Source organism: Procambarus clarkii, chromosome 49 (assembly GCF_040958095.1).
Source record: "Procambarus clarkii isolate CNS0578487 chromosome 49, FALCON_Pclarkii_2.0, whole genome shotgun sequence".
Taxonomy (NCBI): domain Eukaryota; kingdom Metazoa; phylum Arthropoda; class Malacostraca; order Decapoda; family Cambaridae; genus Procambarus; species Procambarus clarkii.
This window is the reverse complement of record NC_091198.1, coordinates 28,385,646-28,408,882: the sequence shown is the minus strand read 5'-3', so window position 1 is coordinate 28,408,882 and position 23,237 is coordinate 28,385,646. Positions and strand designations below refer to the sequence as shown.

The 23,237-nt window shown below is 46.7% G+C and overlaps 1 protein-coding gene across 2 annotated transcripts in view; it reads left to right on the top strand.

Annotated features, from left to right (window-relative positions):
- The window catches only part of LOC138351363 (cerebellin-3-like), a 44,483-nt gene extending 24,467 nt beyond the window's left edge, over positions 1-20,016 (top strand). Inside the window, exons 1-5 of one of the 2 annotated variants that reach the window (XM_069303155.1) lie at positions 18,350-18,505; positions 18,686-18,840; positions 18,944-19,013; positions 19,564-19,682; positions 19,765-20,016. In XM_069303155.1, the coding sequence (XP_069159256.1) occupies positions 18,686-18,840; positions 18,944-19,013; positions 19,564-19,682; positions 19,765-19,966 (546 nt within the window). In that variant the 5' untranslated portion in view covers positions 18,350-18,505 and the 3' untranslated portion in view covers positions 19,967-20,016. Of the gene's footprint in view, positions 1-18,349; positions 18,506-18,685; positions 18,841-18,943; positions 19,014-19,563; positions 19,683-19,764 lie in introns of those variants that run through there. The other variant, XM_069303156.1, reaches the window with a different exon arrangement.
- Positions 20,017-23,237: the final 3,221 nt, after the last annotated feature.

Here is a 23,237-nt window from a genome sequence, read left to right as displayed (position 1 = left end):
CATATATATATATATATAACCACATGTGAAAAAGAGAAAATGCTTAACGCGTTTTCGGCTAATTCGTCTTCATCAGAGCAAAGTAGAATGAAGAGTAGTCATCTTCATTCTACTTTGCTCTGATGAAGGCGAATTAGCCGAAAACGCGTTAAGCATTTTCTCTTTTTCACATGTGGTTATTCTGCATACTTGGATCAGTGTTTTTGTGATCATTGTTGCATATATATATATATATATATGCGAACAAGCCTGAATGGTCCACAGCACAATATGCAACTGAAAACTCACACCCCAGAAGTGACTCGAACCCATACTCCCAGGAGCAACGCAACTGGTATGTACAAGACGCCTTAATCCACTTGACCATCACGACCGGACATAATGAGGTGATAGCCGAGGCTATTTGAACCACCCCACTGCCGGCACTCAGATAGTAATCTTGGGCATAGTCGTGATGGTCAAGTGGATTAAGGCGTCTTGTACATACCAGTTGCGTTGCTCCTGGGAGTATGGGTTCGAGTCACTTCTGGGGTGTGAGTTTTCAGTTGCATATCGTCCTGGGGACCATTCAGGCTTGTTCGCATTTGTGTTCCTCACGTGTGCCCCAAAGAATGAGGTGATTTGGTAAAATGCTATGCCCAAGATTACTATCCGAGTGCCGGCGGTGGGGTGGTTCAAATAGCCTCGGCTATCACCTCATTATGTCCGGTCGTGATGGTCAAGTGGATTAAGGCGTCTTGTACATACCAGTTGCATTGCTCCTGGGAGTATGGGTTCGAGTCACTTCTGGGGTGTGAGTTTTCAGTTGCATATTGTCCTGGGGACCATTCAGGCTTGTTCACATTTGTGTTCCTCACGTGTGCCCCAAAGAATGAGGTGATTTGGTAAAATGCTATGCCCAAGATTACTATCCGAGTGCCGGCGGTGGGGTGGTGCAAATAGCCTCGGCTATCACCTCATTATGTCCGGTCGTGATGGTCAAGTGGATTAAGGCGTCTTGTACATACCAGTTGTGTTGCTCCTGGGAGTATGGGTTCGAGTCACTTCTGGGGTGTGAGTTTTTAGTTACATATATATATATATATATATATATATATATATATATATATATATATATATATATATATATGGTACCTAGTAGCCAGAATGCAGTACTTGGCCTACTATGCAAGTCCCGATTTGCCTAATAAGCAAAGTTTTCCTAAATTTCGCAATTTTACTATTTTTTTTCATATGAAATGATAAAGCTATCCATTTCATTATGAATGTGTTAACTTTTTTAAATTTGAGTTACAACTAACGTAGATATATGACTGAACCTACCTAACCTAACCTAATAAGTTAATAAATTATGTTCCTAATATATAGTAGGCATCCATCAGTCTCAGGAGACTATTGAGTTGCGCTCTGGTTGTCGGTCTGGAGTGGCCTCACCAGGGCGCAAAGTCAGGGTAGGTCGATTGGGGGGAGACGCTGTTACCCAGGCAGCAGGTCCCCCCTCTCCAGGACGCTGAAAGTCTCCAATGGAAAGACATACACCAATACGATTGGTTCCAGCGCCGTCACAGGAACTGTGAGTTCTGGGGTTGACCTCGAAGGTGGTGAAGAAGGGCACAGGGACCTCCAACCCCGGAGACCGCCGTGGTCGGGACCTGAGAAGAACCACCCCATCAAGGGTATGAATGACCCCAGCCACCTGAAGCAGAGCCTGGGCCGCACGACCCTCGGGAGGTGGACATCCTGGTCCTGCACCTACGCGTTCCAGACAAGGATCATCACAGCCCCTTTTCACCCGAGGCCGGCGTCCTTAAAAACCAAGTAGAAGGAAGAGTGATAATTATTAAATACAACAATTATTATTATGATAATTAGTACAAGAACACACATTATATTATATTATAATATAATAATAATAATAATATTCCAATTAAATCAATTAGAAACAATTTTTGGAAAATAAAGAAAATCACTCGGACTATTAGGCAAGTCGAGCCTTGCATAGTAAGCCGAGAAGTGCGTTCTGGCTATTAGGTACGACATATATATATATATATATATATATATATATGTCGTACCTAATAGCCAGAACGCACTTCTCAGCCTACTATTCAAGGCCCGATTTGCCTAATAAGCCAAGTTTTCATGAATTAATATTTTTTCGTCTACCTAACCTACCTAACCTAACCTAGCTTTTTTTGGCTACCTAACCTAACCTTACCTATAAATATAGGTTAGGTTAGGTTAGGTAGGGTTGGTTAGGTTCGGTCATATATCTACGTTAATTTTAACTCCAATAAAAAAAAATTTACCTCATACATAGAGAAAAGGGTTGCTTTATCATTTCATAAGAAAAAAATTATAGTAAATATATTAATTCAGGAAAACTTGGCTTATTAGGCAAATCGGGCCTTGAATAGTAGGCTGAGAAGTGAGTTCTGGCTACTAGGTACGACATATATATATATATATATATATGCATAGCATATAGGTGTCAAGGTATTACAGCGCCTGACTGGTCAACTATGTATGACGTATGTATGAAGTATGCAGAATAACCACATATGAAAAATAGAAAATGCTTAACGCGTTTTCGGCTAATTCGCCTTCATCAGAGCAAAGTAGAATCATTCTACTTTGCTCTGATGAAGGCGAATTAGCCGAAAACGCGTTAAGCATTTTCTATTTTTCATATGTGGTTATTCTGCATATATATATATATATATATATATATATATATATATGCAGAATAACCACATATGAAAAATAGAAAATGCTTAACGCGTTTTCGGCTAATTCGCCTTCATCAGAGCAAAGTAGAATGATTCTACTTTGCTCTGATGAAGGCGAATTAGCCGAAAACGCGTTAAGCATTTTCTATTTTTCATATGTGGTTATTCTGCATACTTGGATCAGTGTTTTTGTGATCATTGTTGCATATATATATATATATATATATATATATATATATATATATATATATTGTCGGGGTGTCTCTTTCTCTATCCAGTCACCACCAAGTATTAGTAGTGATAAACGTTACTTACTGTAGCCCCCATGGGTCTGCACTCGATCCTCACGGTGCCACTGTTCACTAGGAGAGTCTCTCAGTCTGTCTCCAGCTGGCCTCGTAACCTAAAGACGAGTGAGAACACAATCACTTCACTTGATCATGTGCCCGCCCCGACAGAGGGCTCTACCGCTCACTATAGGTCGCCAACTGGTGTTTGCCATGTCCAGTAACACCTCAGTGGAATAGTTGTAATATAGTAGTGGCCCCAGGGAATACTAATAAATTTGGTAACAGGTAAGTATATGTTTAAATCACTCACTCTTAGATAGTCTCAATAGCAACAAGGTAACGGAGGGTTGACACAAACACGGAGGTGGTTTTGTAGTTTACTTAAAAGATCAAAGAATCATAACTCTGCATCAACAACATGGCAAAGGAATAAATGAGCAGCCTTCTCTCCGCCTCTTCACAATTCTGGAACACTCCGGAAATGGCAACACTCCCAGCTGACGTCCATTCCCATGCTCCACTGGGAGCATGGGAACGAGCATGTAACATCAAATATGAGCATGTAACATCAAATACACATGCAAGTAGGACGCAAAAGAGCGCATTGGTTATCTGGTGACGTCATACATAGTTGACCAGTCAGGCGCTGTAATACCTTGACACCTATATGCTAATGGCCAGCAATACCTTATCCCTATACCTGAGGTCGCTTTTCACGATGTCACTAAACAACAACAATAACTGGTCTGTAGAATGTATTTGTTTGTTATATATAATAAGTTAGGTTAGGATGGTTTGATTGGGTTTACGAATAACAGAAAATATAAGCAATGAGCGAAAATACGAGCTATTGTAGCTGAATATCAACTTTGATGAAGCACAGAGTACACTTGAGGTATTAAGCCAGATTAAGAGTTCACACTTTTGTGTGAACCTCCTGGGATCCGCATTTAGCGCGTTGCCGCCTCGCGCCGTATTAGGGTTGATGACGTCACAAAGAAGGTAACTGCAGAAGGCCTTATTTTAAAACATGAGAGGCTTGCTTTACTGAATGAGCATTTTTTTTATTTGTTATATGCTACAGTAAGGTGTGGGAGGTATGTTTTGAGCGAATGTGAGACGTGTATGAGGATAGGGTTACTACTGAACTCGCATTGAAATCGCCAATGCCCAGGGCTCTGTTTTTTCATATAAACGACTGATAGCAGTTTTTTCATTTTATTTTTGCCCTATGCATAATAAACGATCCTTCAAGAAAGATTGTCAAAGCTCAAATCACATTCTCTAGAACGACGACGAAGAAGAAATAGGGGTGACATGATAGAGGTGTGACTGAATGGTCATAGCCAAGGGGAATATTAATAACCTATTAAACGTATCAACATGAAACAGAATAGGAATGAATTGGATAAGTTTTATATTTAGGAAAAAAGACCTGGGTAAATACAGGCAGCAGGAGACGAACTTGAAAATACACACATAACTTCTTGCAGTGCTGACGTTATGTTCTTCCCTCACATACATGATCCCCTTTGATAAATGTAATGGGCGATGGTTGGAAGTAAATATGAAATTAAAAATAGACTAGGGATGATGGTATTTTACATTAGGTTTCAAGGTCACTGTTGTATCGCAAAACACACGACTCATAGACCGGCTTTTTAATCCCCTTGAACGTGCCAGTACAGGAACGCTGAGCGGCTAGCTGGTGACGTCATTGACCATTAGCAATGTCTGTGCAGGGTCACTGGGCTAACGAAATTTGGGTATGCCAGGGACCGGCATTTTAATCCTACCCCCAGGCAAATTGAAGACTGGCATGGAGAAAAATGTTTGTAAAACCCATGTGCCAATGACGTGCATGGAGAAAAAAGTTCGTAAAACCTATGTGCCAATGACGTGCATGGAGAAAAAAGTTCCTAAAACCCATGTGCCAATGACGTGCATGGAGAAAAAAGTTCGTAAAACCCATGTGCCAATGACGTGCATGGAAAAAAAACAAAATTGCACGTCATTGGCATACTTCATACTACTGGTGAGGACCTCATTGGGAAAACTAAAGACTCAAGAGCGGCCAATTTCATGTTCCAGCACCTCAGTGTTGCGGTTCAGAGGGAATATACGTGCTGTATCTTGGGTACGCACCCGACCTCCGAAGAGATGGACGAAGTCTTTGAACACTGACTGTTATATTGTTATATAAGTGTGCGGTCTCTGTAAACTGTAGCAATGCAATAAAATTAAATAAAACGAATTAATAAAAAATAATAAGGGTGGTAGGAGAGGAAAAGATTAAAGTGTTCAGTGACAATCCACAAGGTCTTTTCTCAACACTCTTTATTTTCTTCTTCGAGGATGTGGGTCCCTTCAATTGGACCAGTGGTGGTACTTCTAAATATATTATATATTAAACATATATATATATATATATATATATATATATATATATATATATATATATATATATATATATATATATATATATATATATATATATATATATATATATATATATATAATATATATATATATACACACACACACACACACACACACACACACACACTAGCTGAACCCGGCCACGCGTTGCTGTGGCTCAGCCAGCTACAGCAACCTTCCCCTGTCTCCGAGTCCTCCCCACAATTCCCCCTTCCCCCCCCCCCCCACCCATCCCTTCGTCCTCCCAAATATTCCTTACTCCCCCCGTCCCCTCATCCTCTTAACCATTCCCCAGTCCCCTTTCCCTAGTCCTCCTCATTATTACCCTATCCCCCATCCCCTTGTCCTATCCATCATCCTCAACTCCCCCGTCCCCTCATCCACTCCACCATTCCCCACTTCCACATCTGATGCATTCCTAAATGATGTGATGTTCCCATCAGAAAATTGGGAACATCAAATGATCTGATGTTTCCCTCACTGAAATATAAACAAAACAGTTAAAAACGAAATGAAAAACAATGAACAAATACAAAAATAAAAAATACTCATAAAATGAACATTATTGTAAACAACACAACACAATTCCAATGCAATGTCACACAAAATAATTAAATCAAAATGAAAATAAATCGAAATCTATGAAAGTTTAATTTAACAATGAATTTGGAAACTTTGACATTGAATTTTAACATATTTAGTATAGTGAGTGTTGCTCTAATGTGCAACAGATGGTGCATTTTAAAATAAAAAAAATACATATTATCTGTCACAGGTGTTGCATCTATATATTGTTGACCAAACCACACACTAGAAAGTGAGGGGATGACAATGTTTCGGTCCATCCAGGACTATTCTCAAGTCGATTGATTGATTGATTTCAAGTGGCATCTATACTTATACTCTCGAAATGAACGGTATGGTAAACCACACAGCTCAATTGTAACACAATATTACACAAAAATATTAAATCAAAATTAAAATAAATTGAAATCTATGAAAATTTAGTTTGTTATTGCAATCGAAAACATTGAAATGGAATCATAACATATTTAGTATAGTGTGTTGCTCTTACATGTAACAGATGGCACTGTTTCATAAAAAAAATATGTTTTCACCTGTCACAGGTGTAGTATTTATTCTTATACTTACTAAACGAATGGTATGGTAAATAACACAGCTCAATTCTAACACAATGTCATACAAAAAAATTAAATCAAAATGAAAATAAATCAAAATAAATAAATATTCAACCTATCAATGCAATCGGAAACATTGAAATGGAATCGTAACATAGTTAGTGTAGCGTGTGCTGATATTATGAGCAATAGATGGCGCTGTTTTTCCAAAAAAGAAGCATATTTTTTTCCTGTCACAAGTGTGATATCTATATAGTAGGTATATAAAAACATGTGTATATTAAAATTAAACATTGTGTCGAAATTTCAACGCAATCAGTGAAGAACTTTCGGAGATTAACAGCCTGTGTTGATCTTACGTCCAACAGATGGCGATTTAAAAAAAATAGCATGTTTTTTCCTGTCACAGGTAAAGCATGTATATAGTAGGTAAATAAAAACACACGCCTTTTCGAATGCAACGTTGTGTCAAAATCAAAAGAGGTTTCGAAGATTTCCCTCACATGGAAAACACCTAAAAAAAACAGTTTTTCAAAAAAGCATGTTTTTTCCCGTCACAGAAGTGACATCTATAAAGTATGTATATAAAAACCCGCTAGGATGCGAATGGAATGCTATGTGAAAATTTCAAAGCAATCGGTGAAGAACTTTCGGAGATTAGCGATTTTGAACAAACGAACATTTCCATTTTTATTTATATAGATATATAAAACTATTCTGAGGAATTGTATCTGACAACACTCCCAAAAATTCATTCCTTAAAGTATAATTTAGCACCAACGTTCCTTCTAATTCATTAGATTTTATAAAGGACGTAGAAATTTTAGGAAATTATGGAAGTACTGAAGAACACGATTTCAGTTACAAATTTTAATGTAGTCAATCTTATCTACACCGCCACGGAAGAAACTGCTGGCTGTCAGAGATTCTTTGAATTGTCTAAGGCGAGCCCTAGTCTATGTGTGAGTAGTTTAGAGAGTTGCATGGTGACCACCGGCCCGGTCGGACGTTCCTCAGGTCTCTCCGCTCCTGGCTCGTGTTTATGTTGGGTGATTGCTGGTGGAGGTTTGCCACTGACAGGGTGACGTTTGACTTAGCCATGGGGACTTCTCGCCCTCCAGTGAAGAGGACTTTGTCGGCTTGTCTGGCATTTACGGTGCCAGTGGACCATTCGTTGGTTGGTGTCGCCCTGGTGGACGTGCTCCACGTGCAGCTGTCGGACCTTGTGGGCATCCAGCTGCTTCAGGACAACCGTGCTGTGGTCAAGTTCCGCCTCCAGGCTGCCTTTCAGGCTTTTCTCGAGCGGTGTGAGGGGCGTGTTTAAACTCTCCCAGATACTGCTGGTTCTGTTAAGGTGGTGAATCCTAGTGTCACCTTGACGACTGTGGCGGTGTATGGTGCCCCCTTCGAATTACCGGACGACTTCTTGACCTCCTGTTTTGAACGATTTTGGACAGTGTTAAGTGTTCGTTGGAACAAGGTCGTTGCCGGGCACTGTGTTGGTATGCTTGACGGCTCCCGCACCCTGACGATGTCGCTGAAGTATAATGTACTGTCATCAATGTCCGTGTTGGGTTACACACTCCGCCAGTATCGGCATCAACAGCGCACCTGTTACCGGTGTGGTCACGAGGTCATCTGGCTGCAGGGTGCGACGTGGGAGTGACTGGTAGGGTGCATGTTTTTCGTGCAGAGGATTTTCCGCCCCTGTTGTGTTCGGACGGTTCTGAGGGCGGAGTGGGTGCTGTGCCTGAGGTGCCTGATTGCCTGTCTGCTGCTCCGCCTATTGAGGCGAATTCTACGGCCTGTTCGACACGTCTGGTGACTGCTGTGGCCCCTGGGGTTGTTGAGCCGGTGTGTGTGGGTGTCGGGCCGTCGCCTGCGCTGCGTGTAGTGCGGGATGTCCCGGTGGAGGTTCATGTCCCACCCCCGCCTGTCGATGTGGTACCGTCTCCTGGGGATGCGGGTTCTGCTGTTTTGGAGGTATGGTTTGGCAGGGGGAAGTGCCTGCCGTGCCTGTGTGTGTTGGCGCCTGTAGTTCTGCTCTATCCATCTCTTTGCAGAAGCGTGCGCGTCGGTGTTCTGAGGCTGTTTCCCTGGATGATGTGGACAGTGCGGGCGATGTGGCCTCTGTGGACTCTTCGGACGGTGTGGGAGTGGCCTGTGTGGATGTGAAGATGGTGGCCATGCCTGCGGAGGGGCCTGCTGGGCGTGGTGTGGTGCAGCCTGTCTCGAAGCGTTCGCGGCGGGCTCGGAGTGTCTTCCCTTCGTGGTGTGCCTTGGGAGGAGGTGGGGGAGTATGGTGCTCACCTGGCATCCCCCGCCGTGGATGATGGTGCTGTACGAGGCTCCGAAGTTGCTGCCTGTGCCCGCCCTCCTGCGTCTCAAGCTGTTGGGTCCCCGCAGTGGGGGGTTGCCCCTGATGATCGGGACCTCGTCGTGGTGTTGCGGAAAGATATGCGCCGAGGTGCCTCGGCTCCTGTGCCCTGTGATGCGGTCGATGTTGCGCCTGCATCCCCTGCGGTTCCCTCTCCTTCGTTGTCCTGGACTAGGGGAAGCCTAGTTCCGACTGCGGGGTTCGTGCCCTGTTGGGGTCCGGTGTAGGGTGCTTCCGATCCCGTGGTGCACTTCCACTGTCTGGGTATCGACCGTGAAGGAGTTTGTTTAAAGGGTGCCGGATAAGATGTCTCAGCCGAGGGCACCGCCTGGTGGCTGAATGCCCTCTGACCTGTGGATGATTTGGGAAGCATACTGCTTGCGCTTTCCGATATACAAGTTTCTGAAGAAGTATTAGTTAACGTCTTGCGCGCACTGCTATGCCGTGCGTGGATCAGTAAGTAATTATCAAAAGAAGGCACCAAACCGGGAAGGCTATGTAGTACCATCAAATGTGCGGAATAATCAGAGGGCGCTAAATATCACCAAGGATGCCAATACGAGAACAAAAACGCATAAGGCGAATGATATCAAAAGTATCCGAGTCACCAAGAATGCTATTGAGGGACAGGCGACCGCGAGGGGCAGTCGGAAAGCAAAACACATGCTCGTCCTGGAAGTCAGGACATTCTAGAAGGACATGCACGACCGTAAGAGGGACAATGCCATTAGTACAATAAGGAGCAGGGCGGCGCTCCATCAAGTGACCATGGGTTAAGCAAGTATGGCCAATACGCAACCTCGCCACAGCTGTTTCCCATCGACGGTTACAGTGGTAGGAGGACGGCCACGAGGAAACACAACATTTAAGAGTATGTAGTTTGTTACCAGTAACAGACGACCAAGAAGCCTGCCAACGGATAAGGATGAAGGAATGGATAACCGGGTAAAAGTCGAAATTTGAAATACCTTTACGAGAGGTGGGACAAGAGCGGACAGCTTCCTTAGCGGCAGCATCCGCACACTCATTTAAAGACACACCAATATGGCTGGGAACCCGACAAAACTTAACCGACATACATATACTGTGAACAAGAAACAGCCAATGCTGGATATCGACAACTACTGGATGAACCGGATTAAAGGACCCGAGAGCCGTGAGGGCACTACGAGAGTCGACAACATCTACAAAGGAAGACTGACAACGAGAAAGCAGGAGACGAAGAGCATAGAGAATAGCATAAAGTTCCGCTGTAAAGATGCTAGTCTCTGGAGGTAAGTGACACATATAAGTCCGATCAGGAAAAACAACATAGTAGTTAACTCCGTCTGCAGACTTAGACCCATCGGTGAAGACAGAAACGGAGCGGAAGTGAAAAGAAAAGTGCGCAAGGAAAAGGCGTTTTAGAACCGTAGGAGGGGTAAAAGCTTTAGTGATGCGGGGTCAAGGAATGTACAAAACTGCGGAAGGGGGACTCTCCACGGGGGCCAAGAAGGAACAACACGAGGAGAAACATTAGAAACACGAACGGAAAGAGAATCCTGTAAGCGAGATAACCGGGCAGAAAGAGGGTGGTGGTGAAGAGGAACAGGAACCGCAGGAAAGGTAAAAGTTGAAGCACGACAGAGGCAAGAGGAAGGATGTTGTAAGGACCACGCAAGATAGCGAAGACAGTAGCGATCACGGCTGTCCTGGAGAGACAGGAAGCCAGTGTCAACATACAAGCTAAGGACGGGAGTCGAACGCAAGGCACCAGAACTGAGGCGCAACCCAGTATGGTGCAAAGCATCAAGACGGCGAAGAGTAGAAGGAGAAGCAGATGAGTAAGCAGGGCAACCATAATCGAGCTTAGACAGGACGAGAGAGGAATGTAAAGCAAGGAGAGTGCGCCTATCCGCTCTCCAAGAAGTATGGGACAATACCCGAAGAAGGGTAAGGGCCTTAGAGCACTCAATACGGAGGTAAGAGATATGGGGAGACCAAGACAAACGAGTGTCAAGGAATAACCCCAAAAGCTTTGCGGAATCTTTGTACTCAAGGGGATGACCATAAAGTGACAAAGAGGGACGAAGAACGACTCGTTTCCGAGTAAAAGACATGGCACAAGTCTTAGAAGTAGAGAACTTGAAGCCATGATCGGTGGCCCAAGACGACACGGCATCAATTGCAAGTTGTAGCCGGCACTGAAGGAGAGGCGAATCATCACCCTGGCAGCAAAGGGTAAGATTATCGACATAGAGAGCGGAGAAGACACCTGAAGGAAGAGAGGAAAGAAGACCATTGAAGGCAACCAGAAAAAGAGTAGTGTTCAGAACACAACCCTGGGGCACACCTTCGTACTGCTGAAAAGAGGCAGAGAGAGCGGTACCAAGGCGCACCCGAAAGGAACGACGAGAGAGGAAGCTGCGGAGAAAGAGAGGAAGATGACCACGAAGGCCAAAAGAATGAAGCTGGGATAGAATATGATATCGCCAAGTAGTGTCGTAACCCTTTTCCAGGTCAAAGAGGACGGCAACAAAGGAGGTCCTCGAAGCAAAAGCAGTACGAATATAGACCTCCAAGTTCACCAGGACATCTCTCGTGCTGCGGCACTTGCAGAAACCAAATTGAGAAGGGGAGAGGTGATGGTGTTCCAGGAACCACACCAGACGAACGTTAACCATACATTCAAAGAGTTTGCAGACACAACTTGTGAGGGCAATAGGGCGAAAGTCCTTAGGGGAAGTTGCCAGAGACCCTGGTTTGCGAACAGGGAGGACAACGGCATCGAGCCAGTCCTCAGGGACTGACGACTCCTAGATCCGATTATACAGACTCAGTAAATACTGAAACGTGCACGGAAAGAAATGGCGAAGCATCTCATAATGAATACCATCGAAGCCCGCAGCCATTGAACCGCAGAGGGCCAGGGCAGATTGAAATTCAGAGAGAGAGAAGGGATTGTTATAGGAAAGTCGAAGACGAGTGCAGAAATCTAAAGGACGAGACTCAAGGACAGGTTTACAAAGAAAGAAAGATTGGGGAAGATGAAGACCAGAGCTAACAGAAGAAAAGTGGGAACCCAGTTAGGTAGCAACCTGCAACGGGTCCGCCACAAGTGTACCACGGAGGTGAAGGACCGGTGAAACATCGGGAACGAACTTACCCGCTATCTTGCGGATATGCTTATAGATCTGTGGCAGTGGAGTTTCGGACGTAATTGTGGAGACATATGATGCCTAACATTCACGTTTAGCCGTACGGATGGCCCTACGGCCCACCGCAATCGCTTTCCGAAAGAAAAGAAAAGAATTGGCCGTCTGCCGACGTCGGTGCCTCTTCCAGGCTGCACGCTTACAATGGACAGCCCGAGCACAGTCCAAACTCCACCAGGGAACGCACTTCCGCGGACCCCAAGAGGAAGAGCGAGGAATAGAGCGGAGGGCAGCGTCGAAGACAGTGTCATGAAAAAGGAGGAGAACGTGAGGGAGAGGCAGAAAGGGGAGGTCAGAGAGAGCAGCACTGAGGGTAAATAGGTTCCAGTCCGCTTTAGCAAACTGCCACCTTGCGAAGGAGAGGGAAGGACGAAAAGAGTTAAAGGAAACAAGGATGGGGAAATGGTCACTGCCATGGAGGTCATCAAGAACCTACCACGTGAAATCTAAGTAAATAGAAGAAGAGCAAAGAGAAAGATCAAGACAGGAAAGGGTGCGAGTCCGCGAGTCCAAATGAGTGGGCTCACCAGAATTCAGAAGAGATAGGGAAGAAGAGAGGAGAAACGGCTCAAGAAAGCGACCTCGGGTATTCGTCAGAACATCACCCCAATGATGAATGACGACAATTGAAATCACCTAGCAGGAGCACAAGCTCCGGCAAGGAGTCCTGGAGGTGATTCAGATCAGGAAGAGAAATCGGGACACTCGGGGGGGGGGGGGGGGGAGAAATGGAGCAACTTGTGTACCATTTCCCCACAAAGACACGAGCAGTAGAACAATGGAGAGGCAAAGGAAAAAGTAAGGGGACAAAGGGAACATCAGTGCGAATCAAGAGAACAGAAGAATTAGGAGCCTCAGCAACAGCTGGGGGGGGGGGGGGGAGAAAGGAATACCCACGAAAACGACCAGAACGAGCACTAAGCATCGGCTCCTGGAGACAGACACAAAGGGGCGAAAACCGCAAAATCAGAAGTTGGAGTTCGAGGAATTTGGCGTAAGAACCTCGAACGTTCCATTGAAGAATAGACATCGACGAGAAGAGAAAGGACAACAACAGAGAACAAGGAAGAAACAAAGGTAAAAGAGTAATACAGCACATTAAAGAATATCAGGGTCAGCAAAGTCAGGGTTAGGGGGCATAGGTAAACTGAGCAAAGACGAAGGGAAGGAAGCGGGAGAACAGACCAGAGGTGGGTGGGCGGGGTCCGGATCAGGAGGAGGAAGAGGAGGAGACAACGGAGAGGAGCAGTCAAGGACAGCAGCAGGAAGAGGGGGAGTAGAAAGAGGGGAGCGCACCTCAGCAAGGGCAGCAACCGAGAGGGAAGTGGGGGCCAAAGAAACCTCCATAGCAGGAACAGGGGGCGCAACCACCGAAACGGGAGGGGAAGGTGCGATAGAGGCAGAAGTAGGGGCCGAGGAAGAAAACGAAACCATCTTACCCGCCGGGGAGGAGGAAGGAGAGGAGCCAGGCTTACGCTTCTGACGGAAAGAGATAGGTGTCCCAGCAACTATGTACCGGGCAACGGATTCGAGCGTCTCAACAGGAGAAGCCGATCGAGAGCACACACGACGGCCGTTTGGAGAGCAATGGACATCAGCCTGCACCGACAGGCGGTGGGGAGATACAACAGACGGAGGGGAAGGATGGGAAGAAGGAACAGAGGGAGACGAGGAAGAAGACACAGGAGACGAGACAGACCGGGCAGAAAGGAGGGGAACCCCAGACAGAGGACCAGGAGGTGGATCCTTCGGGACAGAACTCAAAGGAACAGAGGAGGGGGCAGTGGGCGTATCAGGGTCCAAGGCTCGGAAACGGTTGTGAGTCTGAGGAAGGTGGGAAGGATGAGGAGAGGAAGAGCGTAACAGGCGAGCATAAGAGATATTAGCATAAGGCGGGAGCCGGCGAACCTGGTGCCCCGCCTCAAGAAAAGATAAACGCTCCCGGTTCTTCAAGTTGAGGACGGCTGCCTCAAGCTTGTAATGGACACACGCACAGAAGGTAGGATGGGCCTCACCGCAGCTGAGGCAACGAGCCCGGGGAGAAGTGCATTCCGACTTAGAGTGACCATCGCCACCACACAAAGGACAGAGAGAGACAGTCACAGAGCAGCGGAGGGCACCTATGCCCAAACCTCCAGCACTTGTTTCAGAGCCTAGGAGAAGGAATGTACTCCTGGACAGAGCACCTGGCACCAGCAAGAATGACAGAGGGTGGAAGGGGTCCGACCATCAAAGGTAATCTGCACAACCCGAAGGGGTTGACGGCGACTACCACGAGGGGGACGAGTAAACGTGTCCACCTGGAGATTAGAATGGCCCTGGGCATCAAGGATATGTCGAATATCGTCGTGGCAGTCTCGCAGATCCCGAACACCGGTCGCAACATGAGGCGTTAGGAGCACATGCGTTGCTGAGCCACAGCAACGCGTGGCCGGGTACAGCTAGTACTGAATGATTATTACAACGCTACACCCAGGTTAGTCTTACAGTCAATACTCATACACTGCAGACTGGACTTGGGTCAGCAAGATCACATCAGGCTCCCACATATATGTCAGCTGCACTTCGTTACTGGCACAGACGAGAGCTGGAGGACTTGCCAGTACCATTCCTACCACCAGACTAACTCCAGCCAGCCATAGCTTCAAACATTTCACCCCGCCTCTCATGGAAGGTATAATTCGATTAGCCGTCGGTCACCTTGTTCCTAGAAGCCTGAGGTCACCTTTTATCCTCTTGGTTGTAATCATTAGTTGGGCAAGTAGCTGCGGTCTTAATCCCTTGACGTTACCTCGATGTGTGACCAGTCGTCTGTACACTTAACATGTACTTCCACTCATCATTTGTTAAGTGTTGCAGTAATGATTCTCTAGCTAATATTTCCATCTAATATGTGGATTACAACATATGCTGTAAGTTGCAGCATAACAACAAGCCAAACACGCCATCTGTTGAGCGAGATAGATAGCAACATAGATGCAAACTCTTTTTTTTTTTTTTTATTTGGGAAACACAAATACAACAAAACAGAAAAACATCAACAGCATCATTCACATGTACAAAGCAGAAACACACCGATAAACTGTAGAACAGGAAAACACAAAAACAAAAGTCATACAATACACAAAACGGAATCATAAACATAGGTAACAATGAAATACAGTCAGAAAAGAAAAAACACTAGAGCATTATAATTCAACAATAACCAGGTAAGAAAAACATGAAAAAAACTCGTATCACACAGCTTATTAAAACAAGTAAATAAATAAATAAAGCAACACAAAGCAAGAACCACATACACAGTTAATCATCATCATATTTATCTGGATAGAAACGACGCGGGCACTTCTTCCTGTAGGCATCCCACTGAGCCCACGACTCCACAGACGCGTTAACGTGACTACGTGATCCTCGCGGACGATGCATGAAGTCAGGAACTTTCAGCTCGGCGCCCTCCACCACGGGGGCGGAAATCACGGGAAGAGGCTGCACAGAGCTCTTCGGTACAGACGGTGGAACCCCACAGGACTGAAGCACAGGAGTCGGCCAGACACAGGCTGGCAACATAGCAGGCAGAGTCGCAAGGAACGCAATCACAGAGGGCGATGGTGCAGGAACCGACACCACAGGGGGCGGAGTAACAAAGGACGGCTCAGCAGAGGGCAGCCACGCAGCGGTCGGCATCACCGAGGGCAGATGCACGGAAGGCACAGATATAGACGCCAGAGGCACGAGGGTCGCCGGAACAGAAGCATTTTTAAGAACCAACACCAAGTCCCCTCCCTCTCCGGCAATCTCGGCCGGTGGCACAACCTCCCAACTCGGGGAACCAGCAACCGGTGATGCGGAGGCAGCCGGAGAAAACACCGGACCAGGGCCAGGCGACAATCCCACCACAAGACCCATCACCGCTGCAACACGGCCCACAGGAGCCGCAGGCGCTCCAACAGTGTCGCACACATCACCATCCACAGAAGACGAACTTCCAGAGTCCTCAAAATCCCTGACGTCGGCCCAGGCCTCATCACGAGGCGGAGACAGACTCAAAGCCTGCCGCGAACGCTTGGACACAGGTCGCAGATCGTCGGAACTATCACCCCCGCTAGGAAGCACCGTAGCAGAACCGCCGGTTGGTCGCGCAACTCCCCGCAGCGCACGATCACTCAACATCGCAACCTCAACAACCCGGGGAAGAGGACCACACACCGCAGGAGACATCACAGTGTGCACGTCGACACAGGCCGAAGACACAACTGCCAGAGACAGTACAGGCCGAGGTGCAGCCTCGACGTTCGGAGTCACGAGATCACACATCACAGGAGAGACGACTGGAGACGAGGCAGGTAGGGAAGGCTGAGGTGCGGGAGCCGGGGATGCACTAACTTCCACTCCGACACCCACAGCCACATCGAGGCCGGTATCAGAGACCGACAACGGGGCACCAGACGACTGGGAAGTATCACCCATCACAGCAGCATCTTCCGACAGGTCCGGGACCGCCAACGGTGGAAAGTCCTCCTCCCTGAAGAGGTTCACAGGTCCGACCCGGCTCGCATCACATCCCGCAGCCTGATGGCCCGAGAGTCCGCACCGGAAACAAGTCTGGGGCTGATCCCCATAGAATACGCGTACCATAATGCCCAGAAGCTGGAGAGACGAAGGGATGGAATCCTTCAAGTGCAGCACCACAGTGCGGGTTCCATTCGGGATACCCTTCCACCGCCCGGAGGAGACTGCATTCATCCGAACACTCAAGACCAACCCATACCGGGTAAGGTGATGCTGGAGAAGAGAATCAGGGAACTCAAAGGGAGCACCATGAACTGCCACATAGGTAATCTCACTGCACCTGTCCGACACCTCCACCGAACCACCACCCTCAGGCAGAGTAAACGTCCTCCCGTCATAGCGGTCCACAAAGTCACGATACACACCTGTAGAGCAGAATTTCACAACAATTCGATGCCCGGATACAAGTTGAACGCCGCACACAGATGCCACATCCACCCGCAACAGGTTAATCATCACCACCTCAACTGCCGGGTAAGACGCTGGGCCAGTAAATTCTAGGCCAATGGTATCCCTCCGCTTCACAGGAGGGAGGGGGGCCGCCATCCCTCCAACTGCCACGGCCCCAAGGGTCTGCTCACACACCCTCTGTTTGTTGTACTTGTGTTTACCAAATAAAAATAAAAAAAGACTTTGTGGCCCGGTAGCTTTACTGTCTCTTCATAATTTGTTTACGTTCTACTACTTAACATTTCGCGGTGAATAATGTGAAAGGAAATTGCGAACTTTCAAAGTTGTTAGATGCAGTTATCATTTTCTGATATCAAGAAGCTACGTCAGCCTTTCTACCGAGCATCTACGTGGCTTGCATTGGTGGTGTTGTGTAATAGCGAGACTCGTAGCTTTGGTCCAATAAATGCCTAGTGCCACGAGCATTCCTGTCAAACTCATCAATTATTCATCATCTATTTTTGTTCTATTTATTGACATCAAAGCTAAAAATTCTTGTTTCCTTGAAGAAAACATTTTTCAAGTTGCACTACATCAGTTATATGTATAATGTTATCAATTCCTATAGAAAATGTAGTAAATTTCTTAACTTTTTCTTGTACATACTAAAAACTGGGCCTGTGGACTACTTAGAAAGGTAATTAACTGATATCTACTGAACTGGCATTGACAAATATCCATTGACTAACTGAAGCGCTACAGTGTCTACAATTAAGCACTTAAGTTTGAATGGCCACAAGACATCAATTTTCTCATATATTTTCAGTATTTTCAATTTAAGGTGTGGTAGTCGGGTCGTCAAAGGTGTGGGTGAAATGAGTGCCTCACAGGCAACATACTGAAGGGTAAAGGGCCGCTTGTATGCTGTTTGTGGGCGGCTTGTGAGCTGTTTGTGGGCCGCTTGTGGGCCACCAGTGTCCCGATGGCCGCATGTGAGACATTGCTCGAGATATCTCCTTGACACAGCCGGCCACCTAGTCTTCAGGCATTTTACAAATTGATCAACGACTCCACGCGTTTAATGCACCGTGAATTATACTTAGCGAAGGCTTAACTTTTGCATGATTCTCAGGTGAATGAACAATTACTGTCTGACTCTTGTTCCTAACTCGCTCAATAGATGGCGAGGTAACTGCGATCTTACGTTCAGGCAACTCCGGTTATGTGTGGCAGTTGTCGGCTTAGTGTGATATCCCGACCAGTAAGTCCTTGTTGAAAGTTTACAAGCGACGTTGGTCAGTGTGTGTTGGTCAGTCTGCCTTCTTCTCTTGTTTGGCGAAGATCTAGGTTCAGTTTTGTGTATACTTATTTATCTGAGGTGAGTAAGATTGTGAAATGTGTGTTCAGATATGTATTTAAAAGTTACTAAATAAATTTAATATTTATTTTGGGTGTTGCTTGGCAGTATACTTAACTTTAGGTTATACAAGTTTTGTAGTGTTTATATCTGCGGTTTTAATTATTACTTAAATTGCATGACTCTAAATGTATTGAACAGATGGCCGTAACCCTTATCTGGATGGTACTTGTGGGTCTCCTAGCAATAGGTATAGACTCTGAAGAGCACTCTACTTTCAATACTCTTCACAACGAGACCGGACCCCTCGCCAACGTCTCTACTAACGCCACTACAAAACGTCAGAGGGACGTGACGTGAGTAGATCTCCCAGCTCCGTGGCTACTAAATTGTTCCGTTAGTTTCTTATATATTTTGCAAATGTTTCAAATTTGTGTACACTAAAAATTCTTCCCCTAGGCCTCATGTGTCCTTCAACGTAAAGAGGGCTACAGATAAACTTACCGCCGTCGCTCACGTTCATTTTCAGGTAAACGACTAGATGAATTTGAGTTTTGACAATTCTACTGTAATGGAATTTGGTATAATGTATGCTACATGTGTTTTAGTAAATGGGAAAAAAAAATTGATGTGGAATTTATATACACGCTATAGGGCATATTAACTTGGAAACTTCGTACCACTAAAGTAAAATAAGATGTGGGGGGGGGAGGTTCTTTAATGAGCTTGGCTGAAAAGGCTTAACAAAACTAAAACCTACTGTATAATGCAAGGTATAAGTTTGTATACTTGCACCACATGACTCGTCTCAAGTTTAAGCTTAAGACGGTGTAGTGTTATTCCCTAAACTAGTAAATTAGGTGTTAACCCATTACCTCCCCCCACACGCACGTGTGTGTTTACGCTGAACAATCCTGAACTGCACCTGTTCATAGTAACTGTTCTTCGTTTAAAAATCTTTATAATATATTGTCATAGACTTCTCAAATTATTCAGACTAAAAAAAATATATTTAAATATAGGTATTGAAGTTTCTAGACATTCTAGCAGAAACAATAGTTTAACTTCCTTTACTACAGGAAGTGGTGACCAACACAGGAGGCGGTTGGGACAATACAACCAGCGAGTTCGTGGTTCCTGTTGCAGGACGTTATTTATTCATTTTCGGCGCTATTAGTGACCAGACCAGCAACTTTGCGTGAGTAGAAACACTCAACGTGAGGTAGTGCTGAAACGAAAAAGTGCATACATCATTAATTCAAATTTACATTTGTTTGCAGACTGTCTTTGACCCACAATGGCGTGAATAGGGCGACTGCTTACGCGACAACCACCACCTTGGAATACGCCTCCACCTCGGTGACCCTGGACCTCTACACACTTGACAGGATATACTTACAGTTGCAGCAGGGCAGGATACACGAAAGGCCGGGCGAAGAAACCTTTACAACCTTCGTGGGTTATCTTCTCGTCCCCTGGTAAAAGTCGGTCAGATGTGAGGTGCCTTCATCTTTATTAAACGAATTCGTGCATTGTGAATTTTAAAGAGTTCTTTCCCATTGTTTATCCTGTATCGTTGGTACTCAAATATTTAGCAAAGTTTCAAATGAAACTTGGAGGGGAACTGGGCCAAATTCATAAAGATCTTGCTTGCATAAATAGAATGCTTACAGATTAAACTACTGTAATTAATTCATCATATCTTGATGAAAGTTAACCATATGTAATGTTAACTAGTCAGCCTTTCATGTTTCCCATCGTAAAGAAAAATCGACAATGTCCTTTACTCTAACCTACAAAGGCCCCAAAACAGGACAGTACATCTAAATCGTGAGCGGTTTCATTTAATAGCAAAAAAAAATTATGTCTTTGTATAACTCGTACGAACGGAATCCTACGTACTTTGTAAGAGGAAAAGTTGGGTCAACATTCATGATTCTTCAAAAACTACAGGAAGGGTAGTTTGTATGAACAAATCCACAAGGGCCGTAACGTGGATTCGAACCTGCGTCCGGGAGCATCCCAGACACTGCCTTAATCTACTGAGCTACGACAGGGTGGTTAAATTTTTTTTTTTTTTTTTTTTTTTTTTTTTTTAAACCAAAGTTCTACTGAACTTGCTGGATCCAGTAGCCTCTCGGAGGCGCACACCAGCATTTTGAAAAACTCCCCCCCCCCCCCCCCCCTCCTCCTCCTCCTTTTGCACTCGACTATGTCAATAGGCAGTTCTCCCTCTTCAATGGCAAGATTGTCAATAGGCCTGCCTCCCCTAAGGCAGTGTCTGGGATACTCCCGGACGCAGGTTCGAATCCTCGTCACGGCCCTTCTGGATTTATTTGATGCATCATGTTAGTGAGATCTGTGTGCAATGGTAACTTGTATAGTCTTACACCCTCGCCATTAACCCCCCCCCCCCCCCCCTTTTTCCTTGCTCATCCCTACATTTGAGCATGCTTACTGGGATCCAGAAGAGCCTCCCTAGTAGTTTAAAGAATAAAATGCAAGGAACTTGCATTAAAACTTGGCTGTACCCAGCCACGTGTTGCTGTGGCTCGGCTATGTGTGGGAGTTTGAACCACAAACTGTCCTTCCCACAATTCCCTACATAACCTTCCCAGTTTGGTGCCATCTTTTTTGATAATTGCTCTCTTCCCTCCCCGCTCGGCTCGTTGTTGCCGTGAGGGGGGGCTTATTGGGCGGCTGCCAGAGTGCGATGCTCCTTGGGACAGTCCTCTGTCCTTTTCTAGCCTAGTGCTCCCGCTGCTGTCCTCTCCCATTCTGCTGAGCACCTTTTCCTTCTGTTTCGTTTTTCTCCCCCCTCTTCTCCTATCTGCCCCCCTCCCCGCTCAGCTCGTTGTCGCCGTGTGGGGGCTTCGTGGGCGGCTGCTGGAGTGTGATGCTCCTTAGGACAGTCCTCTGTCCTTTTCTAGCCTTGTGCTCCTGCTGCCGTCCTCTCCAATTCTGCTGGGCACCTTTTCCTTTTCCTTCTGTTTCGTTTTTCTCCCCCCTCTTCTCCTATCTGCTTGCCGTTTCCTGCCGACCTTTTGCTCGTTCTGGTTCTTCCATGGACTTCTTCTATTTTGACGCCCGGGTGCTTGAGGAGGCATACTCATTGCACCTGTAGAACTGCAGTACCCGACGTCGAGAGCGAGGGGAACCTTTTATTGTCAATCCCCACTTCGTCACTGAACCCGATCTCGACGGACTGTCGGTTTCTTAAGGTGGCGTTTGTGGGGCGTATACTCACGACGCACCCCTAGGAGGCCCCGACAAGATCGGCGATAGCTTCTTGATGGGTGTCCTGCCTCTAATTGTGGCTCCATGGTGGGTGTGGGGGCACATTCGTGAAGTGAATTCTTAATTTCGTCAATGATGATAACCCCTGTTTCGGCTGCGTCTAGGCTTACCTTCTTCAGGCTCGTGGGATGGGCGACCAAGCCCCCGAGTCGGTCCGTATTGGAAGACCGGCTCTGTAGCCTCCGCTGCATTGGGCCCCGACCTTGCTCCTCCTTTGGCCTCTCTGACTCCTTCCCCTGGCTCCCCTCCCTCCTCTGTGGTTGGGTCGAGCCCCAAGCCCCCAGTGGTGACTACCTCGTCCCCTGGCGCGGCTCCTTCTCTAGTTGTAACTACTGCGCCTTTTAACCCCTCTCTCTGGGGGTTCTCACCGCCGTCCTCGTCACGGCCGCCCTCGCTCGATTCCTTCCAGTTCTGCTACCTATCAAGCCTTGTTTGGTCCCGCTTCGTGGGCCAAATATTTTGATCTCCTCCCTCTTGATTCTGCGCCTCCATGACGATTTCTCCCTTCATCGACATCTCATTGATTCCGTGGATGCCTCCATTACTTTCAACCCCACTCGTCTCGGTACACGTGTCGATTGCTGCTCCTTCTCAGGATGCTGCTTCCCGCTTGGCTGCCTTATCCTGCCTTGGCGAGACCCCCTGTTCGGGTCTCGAAGAACGCTCAGTTGAATGCCAGTGTTGGCACTATTTTGCTCCCGCCCCATGTTGCGAACCGGTGTTCGGGACCTGCGCGACTGCCACGACGATATTCGCCATATCCTTCGCTGCCCAGGGCCATTCTATTCTCCAGGTGGACACGTTTACTCGTCCCCCTCGTGGTAGTCGTCCGTCAACCCCTCTGGGTTGTGAAGATTACCTTTGATGGTAGGACCCTTCCACCCTCTGTCATTCTTGCTGGTGCCAGGTGCTCTGTCCAGGAGTACATTCCTTCTCCTCGGCTCTGCAACAAGTGCTGGAGGTTTGGGCATGGTGCCCTCCGCTGCTCCGGGACTGTCTCTCTCTCTCCTTTGTGTGGTGGCGAGGGTCACTCTAAGTCGGAGTGCACTTCTCCCCAGGCTCGTTGCCTCAACTGCGGTGAGGCCCATCCTACCTTCTCCCGTGCGTGTGTCCATTACAAGCTTGAGGCAGCTGTCCTCAACCTGATAGCACCGGGAACGTTTATCTTTTCCTGAGGCGAGGCGCCAGGTTCGCCGGCTCCCGCCTTATGCTAATATCTCTTATGCTCGCGTGTTGCGCTCTTCCTCTCCTCGTCCTTCCCGCCTTCCTCAGACTCACAACCGTTTCCGGGCCTTGGACCCTGATGCGCCCACTGCCCCCTCCTCTGTTCCTTTGGGTTCTCTCCCGAAGGATCCTCCTCCTGGTCCTCTGTCTGGGGTTCCCCTTCCTTCTACCTGGTCTGTCGTGTCTTCTGTGTCTTCTTCCTCGTCCCCCTCCGATCCTCCTTCCCATCCTC